At 30.7% G+C, this 26,936-nt stretch overlaps 1 protein-coding gene across 1 annotated transcript in view; it reads right to left on the bottom strand.

Annotated features, from left to right (window-relative positions):
* The window catches only part of LOC143195952 (neuropeptide FF receptor 2), a 282,448-nt gene that overhangs the window by 21,192 nt on the left and 234,320 nt on the right, over nucleotides 1–26,936 (bottom strand). Inside the window, exon 5 of the mRNA XM_076403497.1 lies at nucleotides 12,370–12,666. Within this exon, the coding sequence (XP_076259612.1) occupies nucleotides 12,370–12,666 (297 nt within the window). The remainder of the gene's footprint in view (nucleotides 1–12,369; nucleotides 12,667–26,936) is intronic.

Raw genomic sequence — 26,936 nt, 5'->3', positions numbered from 1 at the left:
TCAATTGATTTTTTGTATTCTTAAGGTAAATTACGGGTGAGCCTCGGCTACTTTTATTTCAATGTCGAAATATTTCAGCGATTAAAATAAAAAAGCAAAAAAAGGGTATGTCCCGCATTTGAAGGAGAAGGAGGAATTTAATAAATGCCTCTTTAAAGTCACAAAGGAGGAAGAAAAGGGACAAATATTTGTATCTTTTCTCTGATGTCGATGCAATTGTTCGGCTTTCTCAAACGATCGAAAGAAGTTGTTCATCTTCGGGGAGTTGTTTGTCTGTTTGTTCCCCAAAAAGCTATATTATAATAATTAAAATTTCAGGCAATAAAGGAACTGTGGGAAGTCAGGATAACTTAAGAAGACAATAACTTTAAATATTTATTAATATTGTTCCAAGACAAATTAATTATTAGTTTTATCGGTATATAGGAATAAATTTCCGCTAAAAATTGAATTAAGTTTAATTATTTATGTGGGACCTGTTATACTTAGCGAATCGAAAAATATTATATTAGGTGTCTGCACGTATTATTTTCATTGATACCTGTTGGTCAAAAAGCGAAAAATTTCAGTATAAACAACTGTTAAACAACATCATCTAACTGTTAAATTCGATGGTTTTAACATTTATATACATAAAATAAATTAGTGCTATTGAGTTATTCAGTTTATATAGATACTAGTCACCGAAGGCTCCCAATTTTCTGCGCAAATTTACATTTTCGTGCAAAATTGCCACCGAAACCCATTTAACACCTTTAGAAACTTGTGGTGATGCAGGTCCGCCACTAACGATACAGAAGTGGCAATATTGATGTTAATAATAAGGAACAGTTTGCAGGACGCAAACAGAATTATTGTCTTCTTTTTAATGTAAAACTTATTGGACGAAAACCCAGGTCAATTCTTAGCTATTGATTCTTGCGGTTTATTTATTTATTTATTCGTATGACTTGAGCCAGTGTAACCGTCATCACTAAAAAATATCAAGGAATGAAGAAAATAAGGGTAAAAAGGGTAATTCGTAGTGTACCATTTCAAGGTCTAATATTCCAATTTAGACAGTTTAACATAAAAGACGTGTTTATCCTTGTTGATTAACGGCTAGTACAAAGCACCGGTTGAATGAATAGACGGTGTAATTTTAATATAACGAGCCTCAATATAACGAATTCTTTGATTTAACGAATTTTTCGAAATCCCCTTGGACTGCTTGTAAAAGGTAATGCGAAATATACCTTTACGTTAAAAAATTTTAGTTCTTAATATAGTTTGCATATATTTTAATATATTTCAATATACATCCATTTATTATTAATGCTGTATATAAAATATATTTTTGATCTTATATTGAAAATACTGCGAAAACAAGTTTTAGTTACATATCCTCTTTAAATTAGTTCTTTTACTCTATTATGAGGGAAACATAATTAATATAATAAACTGTGGTCGAATTTCGAACACAGGACGATGACTAGTTATACTGATTAACATAATTAATTTTTATAAAATATTCCCCTTTAAATCTTCTGTTTACTTTCATATGTTCTGAATTATTCGAAGAACACATAACGTTACAAACACATAAGTAAATGAAAGTCGAAGACAACACAATGAACGTGTTCGATCTAAGAAACTGAGACAACGAGAGGCACGTTGCGTTCGAATATGACGCTGAAATAGACTGTCACATGCACAAGTAGATGCACAGTATCGATAAAATAAACATTATCACGTATTTGAGCATAAAGGCGAATAGTTCGAATTTTGCTGTACATTAGGAAAAGTTTAAATTCCGTTATTAACTATCTCTCTCGAATCATTGAAAACACTATTAGTCGAGCCACCATCTCAATCGAAATTGTTTTTGCGTATAATTCGTAAATTTAATTCTCAATTCTAAATGACATAATTAAATTAATCGGCGTAAAATGACGTCATTTTGAACCAATATTAATATTTAGGTCCAAGTTTACTATCAACTTGGTATTGTGATTTCAATGCCTAATGCCGATACAACATTTTTGCAATTCTATTTCATGGGAGACAATGCACAAAAATGAACACTCGCTATCAATACAATCACCTCCATCAGACGGAGGAAAATTAAATTGTGGCAACCTTGGGAACGTTGTTGCAAAATTATAACCAATTGATACACAATTAAATATTTGGAACTACATTATTATCATTAAATCAGACAAAGTAACAGACTAGAGCATTTAGGAAGATACAATGTACAAAATTAATACAATAAATTTGCCAACGGTTATGGTTGGTGACCTATTTAAACGTCGAAAGAAACATATACAATGTGCAGAGATAACACAGTGCAGACGATCCAAGACAATTATAGCTTTTACGATGATTTGATTGGAGGGAGATTGATATGATTGGAACATTAAACTAACATATCCAGTGACAGGTATAACATAAACATTAACTTATTTTTGTTTTTTTCTTAAAGTATAATTTCTTTTTATCTTCTTTATTTTTTTATTGTTCAGACGAGGATATCACTATTATGATACATTAAGGTTAATCAAGCAAACCTTCGTTCTGTGGACTATATGTATTCGCGGGATGCTCTCATCAGTAACGTAGATGTAACCATTGATATCAACAACATCGGTGTTGAATATATTCTTCCATGTTCGTATACTGGTATACTGGGATTATATTCATGACAATTTATTTACAGATATAAGTATTTCAAGATGGAATATTAGGCCACCATTGGCAAGACCCTAATAAAAAGATTGTAAAGACAACAAAATTTGATGGAAAAAGGTAAGAGTTTAGGAAAGGAATAACATCTGATTAGGTTTTGTTAATCATATTTTTTTTAAAACAGTTTATTTCAGATAGATTGTTCTTCATGATAGAAACAAGAATCCAACAAAAAGATCCTAATAAGTGGCCGGCAAAGGCTGCAATTAAGGAATGACTTGCAAAACATAAATTGAAGATACTATATTAAAGATTGAAGTATTTCAAATTGTTGCTTGGTAAATATAAATGAAATATTTAATTTAATTTTTTTTATGTAATTTACCTTTTTAATAATATGACTGAAAAGAGATACACAGTAGTTTAGATGTCTGAACAGTATGGCCACAGAGGGTAACGTCTTCCTTCCTATCACTGCATATTTAATCAAATCGAATTGTTATGGGATATGACAAAAATAACTACAATAGTTTTGTAGGTCGAGAAAAGAATACAAACAAGAACTGTTTGGAAATGTGGAAAGGATTGTCACCTTGACCTTGACATCTTTCAATAACACCTTTCCGTTTGGAAGCGAATGAACTCTTCAGACACACGTTAATAGTGTTAGACTGTAAATTAACAACTTAAATATTAACTAGAATAATAGTTCAGGATGTGACAATAAGTGAATGAAATTTTCTGGATGTGGGATTATGATTCAAAACTGACAATACCAAGACAGTAGATATGTGAATATATACAGGTATAATTAGGTTAAAATATACGAGGAGAGAATGAGTACTAATTGTTTTGTAGATATGGAAAATGCATTAGGGAGAGTATTGTTATTAAATTTAATTTTATCAGGAAATATGCGCACAGCTATTAAAAGAATAAACTAAAGAGAAATACACTGATACCAGAATGATTTGACAAGAAAACACAGCAGTGAAGGAAACAAGAACTAAACATAAAAGGTCACTTCGCGTCTTCACTAATGAAAATAAAATATATTACTTAGATATAATATTACTAATTAGGTGTATTAAGCATCGAAGGGATACCGTAGGTGATTTAGAAAAGAGTTCAATGTAAAAATAATAAAATAACTCTAACCCACAAACTATGGCTATTTATCTATTTATGTTACTACTGTTAACTGTAGTTTAAGTCGTTCGACAATGTATGTATTAGATGTATCATACTATTAAAATAAGGTATAATTTTTAACATTTTTTGTTTTATTATTATATTTAAATTACAATATTGTTATATATCAAAGCTAAAATATATTAAGTATTAAAGTTAAATGTGGTAACATTGCGACGTTTTGACGTCATAGATTGAGATGAGATGAGTTCACTGCTAGTTTGGATATACTCTAGTTATCTATGAATAAAAAATCCTATATTAACTCCAGAAAAGTGCCTTTATGGACAAACAATTATAATATTTAACAATGGATCATAGTTTTATACATCAAATAACAAATACCTTTTTTGTTATATTGGTTTTGTAATAAAGTACATTTAAATTAAAACTTTCGAAATTGTTAAAGTATTTTATGGCTAATTAATTCGTTGCAAATAGAAAGTTTTCGTGTTGGATCAGGTAGTGGTAATCGATAAAATGTTTGAACAATGTATCTCTTAAATTAAATTTAAAAATTTTCATTTTAATTTTTAGATGGCCTTAGCTGGGTAGTTATAATTTTATTAATTGGAAACATGCAGACGATATGCTTCTTTTTAATATTAGAATTGGTTAAATGTGTTGTATAGTAGATGCGACATGTATACCATCGATTAAAACTACCATCATCATTTCTACTTTCATAACTCTATTATATATGTGAAGATTTTAAGGAGTATATATAAAATATTATAGAACAATATTGAACAATTGTTACAAGAATTGGAATCTCAATTCTAACTACAAATTAGTACAAAGCAGTAAAGTACAAATAAAAATGTTATTAAATTGATCGACTGCTTTTAATATCTTAAACAGTAAACATACTCCATGAATAAAAGCATAAGTTTACTAAAACAGAAGAATTTACCATTATAGGAAATTGCTACTTATTGGTGCATATAAGCTAAACATTGCACAGTTGTTATAGAACGATTTATGAAACTTAAACTCCATACTATTTTCTTATTTATTTCTCTTCACAAAAATCCATATATCTTAGAAGTTGTCTTTATTTTCTCACCTTTTCCTAGTTTCTTGTTCCTGGAAGTTACTAAACACTCATTATTCGATACTCATTGTATGATTAGGATAAATTTAGGATAAATTCGTTGTTATCAATCAACATACAATGCAATAATATCCTATGTTAATTAAGAAATATTGTAACAATTGCTAGAAGATGTTAATAATATGAAGGTACACATATAATATATAAAACAAAAATATAAATGAATATTTTAAAAAAACAATGAATTTGGTAATTTGCTAAATTTGCATAACCACGACTAAACCTTGCCATGAAAGCAGACCAAAGAGAGTAAATACGAAGGGTAAATAGACGTACATAATGCATAATATATGTTATGCCACGCGACTGTCATAGATCTGACTACGTAAAATGTGTATTCGAATTTGAGGCGGGAATTAATTTAAATAATATAATTAATATCATTGTAACAGTATCTCTAATAAAACCCATTTTTTTCGAAGTAGTTTTGTGTTATATTACTCTACAAAGTTATTTACGGAAAACTTGTTACTGTCACTATATTTTAAAAAGTAGACAAATACTAGCTATCTGAAACATGCCATGAAAGAGATACTTTTCAGGAAGAAATTCCCACCATCATTTAAACGACTATTTTTCAGAATACATTAAAAGAAAGTATATTAAAACTCGTGGTTTCGAGCAAAAGTTAAAGCGATTTGAATAAAAATGATATTCTAGAGAAAATTCGTAATATTTTATATGTCAAAGAAGAGATACAAAATTGAGTCATTCAAGTTTAATTCAAGCAAGGTAAATTACAGCCAACTTAAGTATAAGATATGTTTTATTAAGCGGAAACCCTCTATTTAGACTTAATATATTGGATGAAAAATTCCTTGTCTATGTAATTATCAAACATATTTTTGAACAAATATTCATTGATTTATCATTAGTTACATAAAAAATATAATAAATTCGGGTTTTCAAGGAAGTGAGGAACAACACTTAAAAATTCAACATTTTGTTTCAATTATATATTTTTTTAATATATATTCAATGTTTATGAGTGAAATATCATAACAAAGCATAATTAAATTGATATTGAAGGTATGTACTTTTTGAAGTATTATTTATATTTTAAATACTAAAATACTAAAATACACAATTGACGACCGTATATATCTGTAGTAACCCTTTTATTCGGAATTAAGAGTTCGTAACACACTACAACTTACGACGTAGATGGCTCATCCCCAATTTTTACGTTTAAGATTGTCTTTAGATCTATTTTTTATTGTCAATTACAATATGCCCAAGAAAACTTTTCTTTTTGCGTGGCAAGCAATGAAATTGTGAGGTTAGAACAGTTCAAAATGACATGAGATCATGTTCAAGATCATGTTTGGTTTTGTTGTTATAGGAACTGTATCAGCATACTGATTCATGTGGCATTATATTAATTGGTCAATGTTAAAGCCTTAAACATTAATGATGATTCAGAGCATCCATCTGTAATTTATAATAAAGATATACAATATTCAGAGGATATTCATTTACAACAAAGTTTAACTGAAATAGTCATTTATGAACAACCAAGGCGTAAAGTGAATTGTTGATATTAATACAAATAAAAGATTTCCAAAGACAGTTTTCAATATCACGCGGCCGAAGAGGTTCTCCAATATAAACAGGAGAAAAACATCACATATATATATTCTTAATGTATTGCGTGTCGCAATTTGTAAATTAGTTTTAGAATTAGATAATAGTTTCCTTCTCATGTTATTCTAGTTGAAAAGAGACACTATGTTATCTGAAATGCTCGAACATGTAACCGAATCAGCCTGCAAAATCGTCCGGTTGTCTGCAAAAAATTAATTATAATACTGATAACTAGCGGTTGGAAACCGACAACCGTTTTTTTAACACTTCGCTTGTTTACATTGCAAGTCGCTGCTTATCATTACTTTAATTGAAAATGCCGAAGCCAGACGGAATAGATTCCGTCTCAGTTATTTCGAACAGGAGCAAGATAATGGAGGCTCTTGTCATAAAATTGGTTAGAGAGGTAAGCATATTTACTGTTATATATAAAGCTGCTGCGGTTTTTATTTAAAATATTTACTAGCGTGTTGCAGCTGCACTGAATATTAGTATGGACATGATCACTAAGATATATTAAAAAATGAATAATGTGATATTGGATTCACTGAAAAGAAACCGTCTTAATACGAAGCGGATGACAAATCAAGTAGGCATGATATTAGCTCTATTAAAGATCAAATATATGAAGTCTATAAAAAAAGTGAGTAGTTTTTTCAATATAAACATAATTTAATACAATTATTTCGGAGGAAGCTGTTAGTCTGGAAAGTATCCATAGAATGCTTAGAGACATGCAGCTTCTCTGAGGGATGTTGAATATCCTTTCATACACTGTTGCGTAATATAGGATTTAAATGGTGTAAAAATAACCCACGAAGAGGTCTAATGAAACTTCCAGACATTGCATCCACTCATTCACTATTTTATTAATTGTATTTATATTTACAATATATTGAACAGAATCTTTTGGCTTAAGTGTTAAAGCCTAAGCTTAAGATTTAAAAGTAAAAGCGGAAAAATACCTACTTTGTGGAATAAAAAATAATTTCTTATCACTAGAACTGTTTTTTACTCAGTTTTAAAGATATCTGAGAAAATTAGTGACTTGATATATAAAATGTTACGATATCTACCATATCCGTTAGCTTAAATAGCCCCCTTTGGCTTCTTGTGCTCTCATATCTTAAATAAATATACGTGGAAAATTATCCAACCGCACTTTATCGGCAGCCTTTCGGATTTTTACCTCAGGAATACATTTTATAAGTTAGAATATTACTAGAGCAAATATTTTAAAATAAAGTTCCTAATGAAAAATAAAATGTATTTGAAATCATAGAATATTTTTTTCATCGAACGACAAAACTTAATGAATAATAATATATATATTAGAATACGTTTTAATACAGATACTGTGAACGATAAAGCGAGTAGATCTTGCTCATTACTTATAGAAGACAGAAAGCAGGGTAAACGCAAAATGTACCACAACATTCGGTTATGTAGATGCTTACAAACGCTTCCAAATAAATCCATTTGATACGTTAATCCAATCTGTATTAATCACTTCTCCATTGTTCAAGATTCTCGGCGGCTGTTCTCCAGCCAAACTTTATTCACGAGTTGTGCAGCACGCTTTTAAACATCTTCGCGTCGTAACCGAGCTGTTCCCTTACCGTTCTTATTAAATTTTCATCATGGTTTAAAGGGCGTTTCACGTCGCTCGATTCAAGAGAGCGGAATACAAGAGAAAAACGACAAAAAAGAGTTTTCGTCACCTGTTTCGTATTATCGGATTTTGAAAGGATGTTTAGTCAGTAAGGAATAAAACAAAATCTAATGGGTTTTGCTTACTTTGTGTATAAAAATTTACATTTGTTCTTTACATACCAGTTGTAATAATTATTTTACTTATCTTATTACTTTAGCATTTATATTATTATTGTAAGTACATTATTATAGTATTTATTTTATTGCTTTGGAATGCTTCTTGTGATTTCATTATTAACTGATATTCACTCATGCATCCCAGAAGACATATAATCATATAATCGAATGTAAACTGCGTTGAAAGTTTAAGGGTGCAAATGATAATAAAAATATGACAAATAATCATTAAAGTTTAAAGTAGGTAAAACATTTTTATTAAGGGGGTAATCTAATCTAGAAATTTGAAAAACTATTTTTTTCACTTTTCCAAAGTTTAACTCTTTAAGAATATGCCTATAAGAGGATTTTTAATGTTTTAAAATTTTTCGGAGATATAGTTGCGAGGCTTCTAAAAACGAAACTTTAAATGTGTTTTCTCGAAGCTACTTTTTTCGAGACAATTGACATGATATATAATTCATTTATTCTTCTGTCGTATCAAAGTTTAAAAAAATTGTATTTTTTCTAAATTCTAGACTAGAATATTCCTTAAAGTTTTCTAGGTGATCACAAAGAAATCTGGGTGTAATATTTTTTCGAACCCTTTTGTTCTACTAGAGTTTTTTTGTCAACACTATCAACAACGTCATTTCTAAAACGTCGAAACCAAAATTCATATATTTTTACGGCACATATTCATCTTCTATCTTCCTATTTTGATCTGAATTCTTCTCGTCGAGTGTTATCTTAACTATTTATTAGGAAAGTTTTGCATGAAACTCCTTAACCTGAACATCAGACTCGAAACAATAGACCAAGTAAAAGAAGAAGCTTTACGAGGTTTATCCAAAGAGCAGCTGAAGCACTACACTATTAAAGGTGATATGAGTTATATGAATCAAAAATAAATATTGGGATTCGATCTCGTTACTGGCAAATAGTTAAAAGAATAGCTTAGGGAAGCTATAACAATAGAGAGCGGAATACTGTTTGCAAATATGCAGCTGAAGGTGGTTTCAACAATCACCTAATTACTTTTTTGAAGGAGTGAATTGCACAGAGCCCTTGATTGGAGAAAGCAAAACGATCATGTTAGTGACTATTATGTGTTTAATGAAACTTGAGAGATATTCCTATAAAACAAGGGACAAAATGTATATACTGATCCTAAAGATGAATCTGTAACTAAACTTTTTCTCACACTACTCACAACCGCATCCTCTAAGCAGAAAAATCTAAAGGGCAACGTTAGTAACCTACATTAGCTATCAAAACAAGATTTTGGTGGGCATTAAAATGAGACCATCATTATTTAGAATGATTTAAAGTAATGACTAATTTCAACGCTATATTTTAAGAAACATACTTTGCAAATTTAATGGGTGTTTTTTCATACACGTATTTCATCTCAAGGCATAGCATTAAAACTACTTGTAAACTACGGCATAAGTTAACATATTGATTATATATGCTTTCTTTCGCAACTTTCTGAGTTACTATGGATAATCAATAAACATAACTTCAACGAGTTATTCTGCAAATATCTTCACCATTTGGGAAATTCAAGCTGTTCGGCTCGCCAATCGACTACAATTTCAGTACCCATATCTCGACAATTTCCAGTACGAGAACTGTTTCAAACTAGATGTTTCCCGAAGTTTCTAGTTATAATTTATATACTAAAAGCACACAGTCAGCAAGTCAGTCCGCAAGAGCTTGCACGAATCAAACTAACACATGTGAATTAATATTCATAAGTGTTCAAGGTTTGTAGATAATAGTTGTATTAAATACGAATAGTTATTATTATATTGCAATAATATTGGTGCAATTCTAATTAATTTAGGTATAACTATAGACACCAAAAAATTAGACAAATATAAATAAAACAATGAAAATCTAATAATCGTTAATTAATTAATTGTATTAATATCATTTGATATTATTGTGAATTATAACAGGCAGTATGAATCGAATATAATCTAGTTTATTGTGTCAAATTTTAGTCAGTTCTCTAAAACTTTCTAGGAGACAAATATTAGTGGTAAACCAAAAAGGTGTTTTCATTATTTCATGATAACGTGTGATTATATTTATATTTACGACTCAAAACATTTAAAGCCTTGGTTGGAAGTACTATTTACGTTCTTTATTACATCCACTCTAGGTGTTTATTTTTGTTATAATATTTAATTCTATTTCTTCTTTATTTTCATTAAGATACAAATATTATATTCTTTCCTATTTTTAATATTCGACCAAATATTGTATAATACTTATGAACTCTTGTTTATTTAATCTATTTAAACTAATTTTCACAAAGGTAACTAAATATATTCGATACTCTATGATGTTAGTAATTAACTAACGCATAATATTTATTTGAATTACGAGTATAAGCAAAAGCAAAAAAGTTTTACCAATTATATAGTTTTAACAATTTTACTATAGCCAATGATCAGTGAATTTTCAAATTTACGACATCATTGACTTTTTATTCCACCAATGTTCTATAAAGATGTTTCAAAATTATCACAAATTTTCAAACATTTCTGCATTAATATGTGGAAGATTGAGAACTAGTGAAGTTTGAAGTGATTTTCTGAGTCGTAGGATCTTAATTGGAAATATGATAAAGCTACGTCAAACTTATTTCACTCACTTTACAAAGCGTTGTAAAATATTTGAATTTGCGGGTATATTTTCTTCAAATTTACTGATAATAGAGAAATAAGTCCGCAATAAATAGCCGATTAGTTATTATAATAAATTCCATAATATATTGAATTCCCTAATATGTCGACTGATTCCTAGAATAAAGATAATTTTAGCTTTTAAGGTAGGAATAGGGTTACAACATTTTAAGCGTTAATTAGTGAAACCACGAATAAGGAACTTCTGCTGTGTATTCCCATTCCATTGCTATATATATATATATATATTATATATATATATAAATATATATATATATATATATATATATATATATATATATATATATATATATATATATATTATATATATATATATTTCTTAGATGGTCTGTTTCTTCAGATTTAAATCTCTACTTTGGCTAATTATGGTTGACTCATGGTTGCTGCTGAATTTTTAATTATTAATTTAATTTTTTAATTTTTTAATAATTTACGTTGTATCGATAATTTATGAAATGTCAGGAAATGTGGTCATAGTTTCGATACTAGATCATTGTTTCATTCGATATTATAATACAATGTCTATTGCCCGTATAAGGATTTAGTAATATCGATTTTTGATACACACATATAATACGTCGGCATTATGTACTTGGGAAATGCTGAATTCATCATAGCCCACGCTTGGAGGGTCCGTTTTTCAACCAATACGCTACTGTTGGTTCCGCAGGACTTTGAATTTTCCTTATTAATTTTATCACAGTTGGCGGTCATCTGCAGTTGTTCTATCCTCGGACAATGTTAATCTCTCTCTAATATTTTTTAGATTTCTTTCTTCTATGATCTTGGACAATGTCTATTTTATACAGCTTATCGCTGTATCTTCAATTATCCGCCACTGAAATATGCGAGAAATTCCATGACTTTACATTCGACAGACATGTTTAAGCCATTGTAATCTGCCTCTTTGCCTTTTTTCAATTGTTCTCTGGTTGTCGCATGTTAAACTAATGGTTTCATTGCTAATATGATCTTGGAGAGAAATATGTAAAATTTCAAAGAGGAAAATGTAGGCATCGCATTTGAAACACCTCAAGCTTACTGATTAAAAACTGTGACAGTGTTCAAGTATCGGAGCCGTACAGAATGATTAGTAAACTCCAAGGGTGGTCGTTTTATCAATGTTGAAATATACCATATTATGAATATGCTATACCTCTAAAATAAATCAGCGGTCGATTTCAGGTACACTTATTCGCAGAATCACGTAATTGATCAAATTATTAGTTCAGCTAATTATAGACAAGACAATAACTTTGAACTAAAACTTACTGAACTAAAACTTACCTGGTATAGCAAACATGAAGATGAACCAAACGATACCAATGATATTTTGTGGTATTGGGAAGTTATTCCAGTCCATTCTGCACATAGATATATGGATTGTATTATTGAGCACTACAGTTTTGAGATCAGCAATCCATAAATTTGGAGAGAACAGTATTAACGAGGCCACCCATAGAAACAGGATGACTAGAATTGTCGTAGTTTTATTGAAGCAGCGGAAGAATGGACGTATAATTGCTGTAGAGCGATCTACCGCCATAGCTGTTATGGTGAAGATGCTGAGAGCTACTGCTATACCTGAAACGTAAACATTATAAAAGTACTGGTATATCAAGAATATTAAACTGTTCTATTATATAAATACATTCATAACTATATTCATATCGTAGCTTTATCCTTTGGTTTAATTTTGTATGCGTCACTTTACTGAACCCTAAACAATACATTAGGTGCTTGGATGTGTTTTGATCAGCGATGTCTATCGGTATACTGCTAATAATTCGGCCATAAAAGACTTTTAGAAAATTATGGTGATACTTCTTCGTCATACCCACATGGTTAGTTTCGTTTTAATGTTTTAATGAATTGAAAAAGGGTGATTTTTATGGCAGTGGTAAAGAAAAACGTGAAGGACCAAAAAAGTCCGAAAATAATGAATTGCGAGACTTATTGGACGAAAATATATAAAAATTAACTATATCAATCGGTTTAATTCTCTTCGTTGAAGCACCACGACAATTTTTGTTTTTTTATCGGGCGCAAGAACAAAGAGAACGGATGGTTTCTTAATACGTAAATATGCCACGTACAAATAAATATTAGAAAAATATGAAATTTATAAGTTGAGACCGCAAAAGGTCAAGGATTTTGAAACATGATGAGTACCGAGCTACTCCTTCAGTTGAAAATTGTGCGATGGTGAACCAGGCACATCCAAGGAGTTTAAAAATTCAGTTGGATAATTAGTAACTTCGTCTTCGTTTGTTGCACACTCAATAGATTTGAATGAATACAGATTACCAACGATAAGATTCTGAATTTTAAAATTAAAGTCCACATCTCTATTCTAAGCCACCAAAATTACACTTAACCATTTATTATTTGTATGGTTAGCAATGCTGTTTGGAAATACTTTGCTAATGAGCTCTTTTTTCAAAGAAAACAACGCAGACGAAACTGCAAACACTCTGAGGAAATTAAATCAATCCGCTCGATTTCTACACGGCCATTCCCGATAGTCCGAAATTGCTTGGAGAAATCTTCAGCATATATAATCATTTCGTAGATCTTTTAAGGTTCGATTAAGAGCTTCCATTGCACGTTCATGCGCCATTGTATAATCTTCCTAGATGATTGTCTTGAGGCTATTAAATTTCTTTCCATTGCAGAATGTTTTCTAACAAAGTGGTCTAACATCGTGACGGCTCTTCTAGAAGAAGCAACCGCTACAACAATTTCGGATTTTGCACATACAGTGGTCAAAATCAATGACATGAGGAATGTCTTTCCAATTAAACCAAGGGCATCCAGAAAAATAAGCCACCATCTGGGGACATACCAAACTAACGCTCTTCCCGTGCAATTTGTCCTTCTTCATCAGTTAATTGATTTGCAATGTGCGGTAGAGTAATTAGGTTACGGCTCCGTTGGGAAACCTTATATCTTCTTGGCCGCGGTATTATTAATAATAATTAATAATAATAGTTACACAAAACAGTTTTCAAAACAAATCACAGACAACTTTCGCTACGTAAAAGCGAAACCAATCGATTTGACAGTTGTTATTTGGCACAATATTTTATATGAGAAAATGTTTTTTCATTTATGTTATTTTTCGTCAATTTTCCAATGTTTTTAGTCGATAAAAATGTGTGATTAGTGGTCTTGGTGCTTTAGAGATAATTTTTTCGATATAGTTAAGAAAACAATATTTGGGCCTACAAATTCGTTCTGTATAAAAATACTCGAAAATAATTAGATGAGTTTTGAGTAGTCCTAAAAATCGTATAATTTTTTCCGATTAGGAAATACGAAAAATATAAGTTGTTAATATTGTGGCGACCGCCACGACCCTTTAGGCCACCACGAATTCACCAACAAGTACAAAGGTTGGCAACGCCGGTGGCAATAAAAGACCATCACGACGACGTCTCGTTCTCTTTTCTCTTCTCTGACCCCTTGTAATAGTACCACTTCCACAGCGCTACCGTACTTCCTCTACCTAGCCTAATATCCTGTCAATTCTCCCATCGACCACATGTATAATTTAATATGAAAAATAAACAGTATTTCTTCAACCAGTGTTTTCAGTTCTCGTGCAAATTCCTTCCAAAAATAGTAGTGTGTGTTCTGACAAATAATCGCAGCGGCAACCACACATTTAGACCTACTGACCGACCCGACGAACATTCCTACAATATTAATAAATGGATGTTATTTTAAAAAATAATAGTGCATATAATTCACAGTTATTATATCGGTTTAGATATTTTTGTAAGCCTTTTGATATAAATAAATGTTATCTTAGAAAATATATTTTTATTTATTCGGCTAGAAACTCTAATAAAAAATAAATTTTGGGGGTTGGGTTTACGGGAAAGTTTATATTTATTTTATCGTTTTATACTTAAATAAATAACGTATACGTAGTAATACATTTCAGGTGTTGTGGACGCTTTTCTGTTATTTATGTTTGACAGATCTTTAGTCCGTAGGTTGTTGTGAGTGCCATTGTTTTGTAATTTTACGTTATCTACAGCTGCGATAGTCGTATCTGTATTATTCCTAAAAGTTTTTGGTTTTTATGTTTTTTCACCAATTTTTCTTTACCTGTTATTTGAATTTATCACTAAATAGTAGGACTGAGTAGTGGGATTGATTCGCTAAAGTGGTATGTTCCACATTTAATGTTTAGTTAGTTTATGTCTATAAAATACACAGATCTGTAGTAGTCTATATTACTGTAATCTATATTATTGTAATATCACACAGGTTAATTGCATTGTCCCCGGCCTGACACATAGATGGCGCTACTAGAATTAAATCCATATATTAGTTAGCCCTAACCTTCAAAAGATGCGTGTAAAAATTTGACAGCTGTCGGATCATTAGTTTGTGAATTATAGCATTTTGAGTGAAGCAACTTTTGTTATTGTGAAGAAAATGGATAAAAAGGAATTTCGCGTGTTGATAAAATATTGCTTTTTGATTGGAAAATATACAGTTGAAGCAAAAACTTGGCTTGATGCCGAGTTTTCGGATACTGCCCTAGGAAAATCAATCATCAAGGATTGGTATGCTAAGTTTAGACCTGGTGAAATGAGCACCGAAGACGGTGAATGCAGTGGACGCCCAAAAGAGGTTGTTACGAAAAAAGTTGTGACGAAAACATTAAAGAATCCACAAAATGATTTTAAATGACCCTAAATTGAAACTGAATGGAATAGCAGACACTCTAAAGATACCAATTAAACGTGTACGTGTAATCATATGATTCACGACTATTTGGGTATGAGAAGGATCTTTGTAAAGTGGGTGCCGCGCGTGCTCACTTTTGACCAAAGACTACGACGAGTGGATGATTCGGAGCAGTGTTTGAAGATGATCAAGCGTAATAAACCGGAGTTTTTGCATCGATATGTGACAATGGATGAAACAAGGCTCGATCATTTCACTTCGGAGTTCAATCGTCAGTCATCCTAGTGGACTGCATACGATGAACCAGTTCCAAAGCTTGGGAAAACGCAACAGTCGTCTGGCAAGGTTATGGCGTCTGTATTTTGATATTTGCGTATTACCCTTGAAGGGAATTATATTGAATAAAAAATACTAATTTTGCCAAGAAAAATGTGTTTTAAAATGTTAGGTCGGGGACTTTTCAATTGTGTTATAGTCTGTAATAGCGATATTGATATTGTATCTATGCATAGATACATTTGGAGAGTATAGCGAATAGAAAAAGTAATTAGATATAGGAATAATAAAATTGCATAACATTACTCATTGAGGAGGTGTTGTTGAGTTTGCAAATTTTAGTACTATTATTTAATAATAAAAATGGAAATAGCCGAAGTTCCAAAATAAATCCAAATAAAATAGAGTAAATTTAATACGCAGATATCAGCAAATGATGAGAGAAAATTATTTAAATTCTGAGTATTTTATGGTTGATTAGTCAGTATTTCTGATTGGTTAAACATTATTTCACTTTTCAGTACTTATGCCTATGAACAATCCAATTTTGAAACTCTTTCGACTGTTTTGTTGACTCGATTTCAACTTTCGTCAGTTATTCTTTCTTATCGTCCTTGAAAATACATACAGAAGTGGTAGAATTTTGAATCAAGAGCAAATAATGGAAAAGAGATAGTTTCTAGATCTCTTTTCGCAAATTTCACATTTTTTTGCCGTATCTGTTCTATTAGAATTCACATAAAGTTCAAATATTATTTTTAATTTACCATATGTACTGAAAACAATCGCTCATAAACAAACACTGGCGCTCTATAACTGACAATTAAGATATACATTACAAATATGAAATCAAATAGAACAGGTTCAGTTGCAAGAAAAGGCAAACGAGAGAGCAGCAAGAGAGAAACCACGAAATGAAGTAAATTTTGTCTTCCAAGTTAACTATACTTTAAAAGAAATAAGAGAAGCTAAAATACTATGGAGCAGAAGTAGTCATCCTGCAAACAAGGAAATGTTTAATAGAATCAGTAATCAGACGATTAAAGAACATAATTTCTACACGCATTTACCTTCACTTCAACTACAGACACTTCAACTGAACGATATACAATCTACAATAAATGCAACATCTATTCATCAGCCTAAAATAGGTATAAAGCTGGTTTCTCTAATGAATTTGGAAACTGACATCAACTTGAATCCTAAAAAGACTCCTTGAATTGATGACAAATCAATTCGATTATAGAAAGAACTGTTAAGAAAAGTGAAAATCATGCATCAAATATGTACAACAACACATTCAACGCGATTAACGAGAATTTTTTTGTTTTAAGATGGCAAATGATGGAAATAATTATGCTTGAAGAATGTGATAAACCGGCAGAACAAGTCTAGTCTTACAGGATTATCTTGCTGCTACCTGCGATATTCGAATTATTTCAGAAACTGCTTATGAAAATACCAGAATTTCAGTTTTGGTTTTAAAAAGGCGTTTGAAGCCGTTTGAAGAATACAAAATACTGCAGTGTATTTAGAACTAATATACAAGATGAGAAAATTTATGCCCAGGAACTGTTGCCAGTTACTGGAATGTTATCTATTAGAAAGACAATTTTGAGTTTTTCATGAAGGTTCGTTTTCAGCATTTAAACCTATTTCCGCTGAAGGTTGCAGGGTAGTGTTTTGGGACCATTTCAGTATCTGCTATACCTTTGATATTGCTTTAGTATTTAGAACATTTACTAGGGACGAAATTATTACGGCAAAATATATAGATTCCTACCTAGAGGTATAAAAATTTCTGGTGGCAGTCCACAAGATCCAAAAATAGACTAGAGGCTGAATAATGCAGTTTAATAGTTAGAAATCATGCGAGAAGAAATATACTGGTCAGTCGGAAGGTACTTCCATCTTGATGTCAAAGATATCGGTTTATCAGTCAGTAATAAAGCCTATTAGGAATTATGGATTTAAGAAATTAAATTAACTAGTAACATGATACTGCCAAAATAAAGTTCAAGATTAATTAGGCAAGCATGGCTAAGTAATTTGGATCTACAAATTTGTCCAAAATTTCGCCATAAATATGAAAGAAGATTACTGAATCATAGCAACTTGAAAACAATGAAAAAAAAAAAACGGAACAGGAACAGGATATCAGAACATCGAAGCAACCCAAACAAATTTGTATAAAGTGTATAAGTATTAGTGTTCACTTTAGCTTAAATCTTATTTAAATATAATTTGGGAAATACATACGGACGTGTTTAAATAATACAAGTACAGTAGATTAACAGTAAGACATTAATTTATATATTATGTATATGTGATTGTAATAAGCGTATCTAATGTAAGATGTACTTAAATTTGACTTTAATTTCAGTCGACGGCTGAACAGAACGAGTTCATGCGTGAACATTCAGGGAAGATGCGGCAAACATCTCTCCCTTCGTGATATTGTCTTAGATAGCCTCGGTCCCCTACAATCGTCATTTGGTTCGGAGGTATATATTCTTTTGTTCATAACCATAGTTTTAACAACAAAATATGTCACTCTCAGTTTTTGACGGTACATGTATTCTGTTTTCTTTTAGACAGCAGGGGTTTATTGCTAAAATAATATGTCTCACAGTAGCCTTTCTAGAATATTAAATTATTATAAATATAATACAATAACAATAACGGCCAATAATACAATAAAGTTTTGATAAGAAAGAATAAGGTGTAAATCCAACTCGTCTAAAGATTATAGTAGGAATGAGAAAACTGATGTTTAGACAACTTTGGTATTCTATTTGTAGATTTTTGAAAATATGTCTAACTTTTACAACTTTGTAATGGATACAAAATAATCGAAAATTTATCGGAACATTTATTCAGCCCCAAGAGAAAAGTTTGTGGAGTACAGTGTGGTTAATGATTCATACATTAGTGTGGTAATTGAGTTGATGCATTTTAAAATGTTTGGATTGTTGCTATGTTGTCATGAATGTAATAACATTAAATAATATATTAATATATAATAAATACGTATTTATCAACCAAAAAAATCGTTGTGGTAAGAATTACATTACAAGTTAAAAAGGATTATTTTCTCAAAATTTATACCATTCATTATCCCGACAGTTTCTTTCGCTCTCACCCAAATTTGTTGTGCCGATACACGGCTCCTGGGATGAACTTTGATTCGTCATAGGCTCTGAAATAATGAGGCAAGTGTTTAAAGGAATTATTTTTTTTTTCAGTACATGGGCATTTTTTATATTGAAACTGTGTGAAACGTATGGTAACCATGCTCCATCGATATGTGAATAGTGATTTCGACATTTTATAACTGGCAATTTTAACACAGAAGACAAATAGCGTTCTGAACTGGTAAAAAAAATTGAAGACCGGGATTTGAAAGTATGATGAAACTATTAATGGGGATGCCTAGCGCCTACCATTAATGAATTTGAGCCGAGCGCGATAAACGGCCGGATTACGATCAAAAACACAACAGTGTTATTCTTCAGCATAACAACGCTCGGTCACATTTTGAAAAACTGGCGTAAACATACTTGGACTCATTAAAATGGAAAGTTTTATCCTATTCATCATATTATCCAGACCTTGCTCATTCCGTTCTACTACTTGTTCCAACACATGAGTCGTCACCTATTTGAGCAGCGTTTCATTTCGCATGAATTTGTCTGAAGGATGTGGTAGCTACCATCGAACAATATTTTGAATAAAATACATTTTACCGACTTTTCACAATTTCCTTCCAAAAATCCTTTAAAACTAAATTATAGGCCTAATAATTTTTCAATGCTTTTACCCATTTTAAGAATAGTAAATCATATATATGAGAAACTGATGAATATTTCTTATTAATTAAATAATTTTATTTTTCTTTTGAATATTTAAAGTCTACGTATTTCTATTTATTTAATGAAGCTCGGAGGTAATATTGTTTGTCTTACATTGATTGTTTGAAACGCGAATGTTTACACTTTGGCGAGGTCGTAAATTATCGATGGTATAGCATCGATATTGTCGAATTTACAACTCCTTAGAGTGGAAAATTACCCTTCACTTGATTTGCCCGCCGGAAACTAAATTGCAAACCTCCGGGTCGGACGGAAGTTACGACGCAGATGTTGCACGGCCATTTAGCTGCATTTTATGCTAAAAGATTCGTGAGGACGGGCACGCTGCTATTTTACCGTACGCAAACCTATTCCAGGAGAGTTAAACTATTCAGCTGGCTTTGAAACATCGCTCAATTGTTTTAAATTAAGAGTGGCAATTTAAATTATTATCAAATATTGGAGGTATTGCCTTGATTTAAATATATTTATTCTGTGAAATTTGCTACATTTATAAAAACTACTGATCACCCTGTGGGCGAAATTCGATCACAATAAATTAAATTAAATAACTAAATATATTTCTAATAAATTAATGTTTCTGTTGTAATAGAGTATAATGACCATGTTACTAAAACTTTTTTTTGCAGCATTTTTAATATGAAATGTATTTGATACACAATATTAATTAAAACATATGCGAATTATGTCAAAAACTAACACTCACTAACATTTTTTTAATTGCATTTAATTAAATTTAATTTCCATTAACTTTCAATAATCAACAAAGTATTATTAAGAGTAAATCACTGTGCCATTGAACATTGTAACAAAATATTATAGGTAAGATTATTTTCAGAACTGTAACAACTTCAGAGTATCAAATATAAGTGTACATGATTTTTCTACTTGTATGTTATAAACATAGGTATTGAATAATAAATTAAATAATAGATGTTTGTATATTAAAACAAAGAATATATGAATAAAATAATTTTGAAATTGTTATTTTACTTTAGAATGTACATTTAAACAATAACGGACCCAATTAGGTAATTTTTTACAATTTGGAAATGTTATTAAAGGAATGTCTTTACAATCATTAAATTTATTATTAATTTTCCAAAACTTGGGTGCATAAAACACATACTCAAAATAATTGATACGAGGTTCAAATTCATTCGGTATTACATTCATCTTTATACACTTTAATAATTATCAATGTTTTGAAATTGTCCTGTTAATATACTATAATTTCTTGTAATAGTCCTTTGTATTCTATCTATGCAAATTATGTAGTTATTTTCATCTTAACTCCTTATATTTTCATTACTTCATTTATGTATTTATATATTACCTATCTTTTATCCATATTAATCACCTAAAATATATACCAAAAAACAATAAATAAATCAGAGTGATTAAAAGAATAATTTCTTTACTTATATTTTCAAATGAAATTGCATTGTTGCTTGCTTATTTATTTCACCCTTTCATCTTGCCCTTGCAGAGAGCTCATTTTTAGTTTTTCTTCTATGGCTTCCATTGATCTATTGTTTTGTAATTTGTGATAGGTCTCACGTGGGATTTAACAACTTACCAATAAATGAGGAATTAGAATTCTATGAAACTATTTATGACTGTTAATATTCTATGCAATGTTTATTTTAACTCTTGATGCACAAATTAACGTATATGTTATCTGCAATATTCGGTTAGCGCTTTGTTAAGAAATGCATTAATTAATGATCCTTGAAATTAAGTTAATACCATTAAAATTTGTAGAAAAATCTTAACAACCTTTAAAATTACTTATAATTATAATATAATGACATACTATGTCTCTAGAACCATATCATTTATTAACTCTTCTTATGCAAAAACAATTTGTCTTTTTTTCTTTTACTTTATCGGGCATCAAATTTAATTAAGCGTTGACTTAGAAAAATTAGCTTACACTACATAAGCAAATAAAGCATATTATTCTGTTTTTCTACAAAAATATTCTTGATAAATTTTATGCAAACTTATAAACCATAACTTTTTAATAATTCCAAAAATAAAGGAATAACCGAAAGTAACACAAAATTTTAAATAACACTGGTGAAAATTAAGTAATTTCGTTTAATATTATCTAACCACTCACTTTCCGTTTTAACATCGTTCCAAATGTAATATTTAAGGATTCGTATATTCCAGTATAAGTGTTGGATCAGGCCCGTTAGTTGGGGCCTGCTTTTATTATTTGTTTAAATATATATAATTAAATTATTTAATTTTAGTTTTCCCAGTACAATTATGCGACTAGATTTTAGCGACTTCAAACAGTCACTTAACTTTAACGAACGCTATCCTTTATTTTATTTAATATACTTAAAAAAAACCTTTATAGTCCCAGCGAGATCCGATTCTAGTACGTTATTGTCGGAGTGTTAAACTCTTACCCGCACGTCTACCCGCTCGGTTTGTTTATGGTTTTTGTGTCACCGATCGGACGACTATACCTGTTTGCTGAAAAATTGGAGGGTCGCTATAATGAGTGTATCACCCTTGAAGGGAATTATGTTGAATAAAAAAATTTTGCCAAAAAAATGTGTTTTACAATGGTAGGCCGGGGACTTTTCAATTGATCTGTTATTTACTCGCTAAACACACTTATACTTGTAACTATTAAATTTAACCTATCCTTTATTTAATTTAATACACTTAAAAAAACCTTTATACTCCCAGCGAGATCCGATCCTAGTACGTTATTGTCGGAGTGTTAAACTCTTACCCGCACGGTTTGTTTATAGATTTTGTGTCACCGATCGGACGACTATAAACGGTCCAGAGATGTACGTGGTCGTCATCCCGTTTGGACAGCTTGTAGATCTAATCAAAATAATTTTCAGCATTGTCTGTACCTTAGCCGGCCAGTTTGCCTTTGATGATATTGGTGAGTGACCTTTGAGTTTTGATGACCCATTCGAATGGTTCACATTTGCGAAACTACTACTATGCGAAAAATCGGTCTTTGGAATCCTGAATTGCAAACTTGTTTGCTAATAAATTATACCACTTCACAGCAACTTTACTTTTTTAAACTTTGGTGGCTCCGCTCTCTGGACTCAGATACTTGTACCTTACTTGTAATAGTTTATGGCTAGAAGTCTTGTGACCATATCACACTCATTATCAGCACCGACACTTTTGCTCAACCTTCACTTAATTCTACTAAGGAATGTTTCCAATAACTGCGAGACGATTGCTAATCAACTTTTCTTTATTTCCTTAAAATGAATTAGATTCTAGTTAAATTAAATAATTCAAAAGAGAACATCCTTATGATTTCGTTGGAATCCTAGAGACTAGGCCAGTTATGAAATGTAGAAACTTTGGAACAACAATTTTTTTTTAAACTTATTTTATTTTTCGGGAAAACGTGCTAACTTCTTGAGCAGAAGTACAAGACGCCGCTAAAGAAATGGTATATCATAAACCTTCCTATTATGAGAGGAACGAATAAACAAGTTATTAAATATTTAGGGGTTTAAAACACAAACACTATTAATTTACTTCAAAACAATATTTCATTTCAAGGAAAGAAAAGGCGACTTGTTGAATGGTGATTCAAATATGCACTGAGGGCTTTAAGCTATTAGACTGAAGAGAATTAAACCCTCTTGGCGTGAATTTTTTTAGACATCTCACTCATTACACCAATCAGTTTTAAAACACATGGCTCGAGTACAGCATAGTCTGTGGCCAATAACGTAGCAGACGAGCGATGTAAAACATATGCTTATTTCGTATATGGGTATTTTGAGGTTTTGTCTATAGGATTTAAATATGTGTTGAAAAATTGAGTATTCCGTCCTATTAGAAAACATTGTCTTTATGCTATAGAGTTTATATATAGGGTATGGATTAAATAATATAGTATCGTCTTCCTTTTCTTACATTTGCTAAAAATATCCTATCATGCAATGCACACAATACCTAATACGAAAATACTCGTCGGTAATTTCGTTCTTGTAGAAATATAGCACTGGTCTATTTGCGTTCTTTTAAATTTTCCTGCGAATATGTAATCTTATTTTTATTTTTATATACTGTAACTTTCAGTATTGTTACAATAATTTTTAAAAGTGTATAATTATTCTTCTACTTTATCTAAAGACTAGAAATATAGGTAGATTAGGTGGAATTTAAACTTGATTCTATAAGTCTTGAATACAGAGATAATACTAAGTACTTTTACTAAACTTGCGTTTGTCTAGTTCATTCACTACGGTGAGTGTTGTGTACTTTTAGAATTAATTTACTTATTATGCTTTACGGTACTTATTGCCACCTCTTGCACTAACTAAGTTTGAGTATAGCTTTAAAAAAGTATACTGTATAGTGGATATAAAATATTAGTATGAAATTAGCCTAATATCTATTTATTTTGATTTGTGCAAAAAATTTGCAAAAAATAAATTCAGATAAGCAGAGTGCAATCGTCTGAACAAATCTGTTGAATCAAAAGTAAACGAGTTTCTTACAGATATTTGTGGCGAAATTGGCCATTTGTGTGGAAGACACAGGGCCGAAAAGATAAAGATCAAGATCATCGAAAATGGTATGAAAAATAGGAGACTGGAATTTCTGAGGCTAGAAGAGTTGTAGCCGATTTCTAACTGTGGCTGAATTTACGCTTGACACACTCTCCGAGCGCTATTGTCTTCTTTCGAGCTTTCTTGTTAAAAATGCGTAAATAAAATACTATCAAATTAGTAAGCAAACAATTATCATATTCAAATTATATTAAATAAGTTTTGATTGAACTTTTGCGTATAAATTATCCTGTAAATTTGGAAATTAACTACAAAGAAAATAATAGATTGCCACTGAATTAGTCAACACCATTAGACATAAGTGACGATAATAAAAGAAGTGCAATCGGATCAACTATAATAAAATGCATATATATTTTAATATTTGGTAAGCATATATACAGTTTAATACATGAAAATGCAATATTTTTGTATTACGCCGTTAGCGTTTAAACATAAAATTAAAAAGTTCTGTGTAAAGTGCCGCGCGAGCTCACTTTTGACCAAAAATAACGACAAGTTGATGATTCGCAGCAGTGTTTTAAGATTATCAAGCGTAGCAAACCTGAATTTTTGCGTCGATATGTGGGAATGGATGAAACATGGCTCCATCATTTCACTCTGAAGTCCTATCGACAGTTATTCGGGAGGACTGTACACCCGCTGAACCCGTTCCAAAGCGTGGGAAAAAACAAGAGTCGACAGACAAGGTTATGGCGTCTGCTTTTTGGGATGCGCATGGAATAATTTTCATTAGCTACCTTGCAAAAGGAAGGACCATCATCAGCGATAATTAAATAGCGTTATTGGACCGTTTGAAGGATGATATCGCCGAAAAACGGCCGCATTTGAAGAAAACGAAAGTGCTGCTTCGCCAAGACAATGCACCGTGTCGTAAATCAGTGAAAACAATGGCAAAAATCCATGAATTGCTTGGAATTGCTTCCTCATCTACTATTTTCATGTTTTTGTTTTATGTTCTCAGATCACAAAAGAATGCTGGCTGGGAAGAGCTTTGTCGAATGAGGCCTATTTTGAGGCAAAGGACAAATCGTATTACAAAAATGGTATCGAAAAATTGGAGAGTCGCTATAATCACTGTATCACCTTTGAAGGGAATTATGTTGAATAAAAAAAACTAATTTTGCCTAAAAATGTGTTTTACTATGTTAGGCCGTGGACTTTTTAATTGATCTGTTCTCTCTGTTCTGTTGATTTACCTACTAAACACACTTAAACTTGTAATTGTTACATTTATATGTTCTGTAGCGCGAATGATATCATTAAATATATTGTTGAACATATAAATAATTGGGTGGAGACACTTACACAGTTGCGACCTTATGTATATATGGTTGCGTAAATAAATATTAGAGTAGTTTTCTCGCGGTATTATTAGTATTTACTCGCTAAACACATTAGTACTTGTAACTGTTAAATTTATCTGTTATGTAGCGCGATCGAATATTCTAAGATATCGGACTAATGTTTGGTGACGTGATGTTACGAGCATTACAAGGGCATCGTTTAAAAATACTGTTGGACATATAAATAATTGGGTAGATGCGCCTATTAAGTTACGGCTTTAACAGATTTATTTGTAAAGTATAAATACAGAGCAAAATGGACAAAATAAGAAGGAGCAAATACCATAAACAACAAAGTAAAATATTCAAACCAAACCAACAGCATTCACACATTAGCAGACCTATTGGAAGTAAGCTATTTTTATTAAAAGGAATATTTCGAAGGCCCTCTCATGGAAAAGAGCAAATCCATCAATAGTAAAATTGTAAAATGCAGATAGGGGTAAAGTTAGACATATGTCTGTAATATTCAAGGCTACTATTTTAAGTTCCATGTTAAAGCTTCAAAGAATATATGCTAGCTAAAAATTAGAAACATTTCAATTATGACGATTCAATTAAAAAAAACACAATTTGTTACTAAATAGTTTCAGCAAAATTAAGTAATAATGTTAAACAATAAGTTATGCTAAATGCATTTATAATATATATTAATATAGTAATATAACTATTTTATATTAAGTAAATATAACAAATTTCAAAAAATCTAAATATAAATTATAAAGAATAGGCGAAGGAGATTGGTCAATATATTAAATTTAATTAATCGAAGCCCAATTATAGTATAATATTTTTTGTAAAAATTAAGTATTTTTTATCTAATATTAATGCACTTTTAATTAGAATGATACTCTATGAGAATTTTAAAATAAACATTCAAACAACAAAACTTTTTAACCCCCAATGTTATAAAGAACAAGATTGGAAAATAATATTTTTGATAAAATTTTGAACTTGATATTACTTTAGTTCAATTTTAGAGCTAAATCGACAGACCATATAAATGTGTGAATAAGTTTGAATAAATTAACATAAATAAAACCTTCAAATGGATAGTTTAGGTCAGTAAATTTTAT

The sequence above is a fragment of the Rhynchophorus ferrugineus genome, unplaced genomic scaffold (assembly GCF_030347505.1).
Source record: "Rhynchophorus ferrugineus isolate W39M unplaced genomic scaffold, kcgeb_rfMv2 rfM4, whole genome shotgun sequence".
Lineage (NCBI taxonomy): Eukaryota > Metazoa > Arthropoda > Insecta > Coleoptera > Curculionidae > Rhynchophorus > Rhynchophorus ferrugineus.
This window is presented reverse-complemented; position numbering and strand designations above follow the sequence as displayed.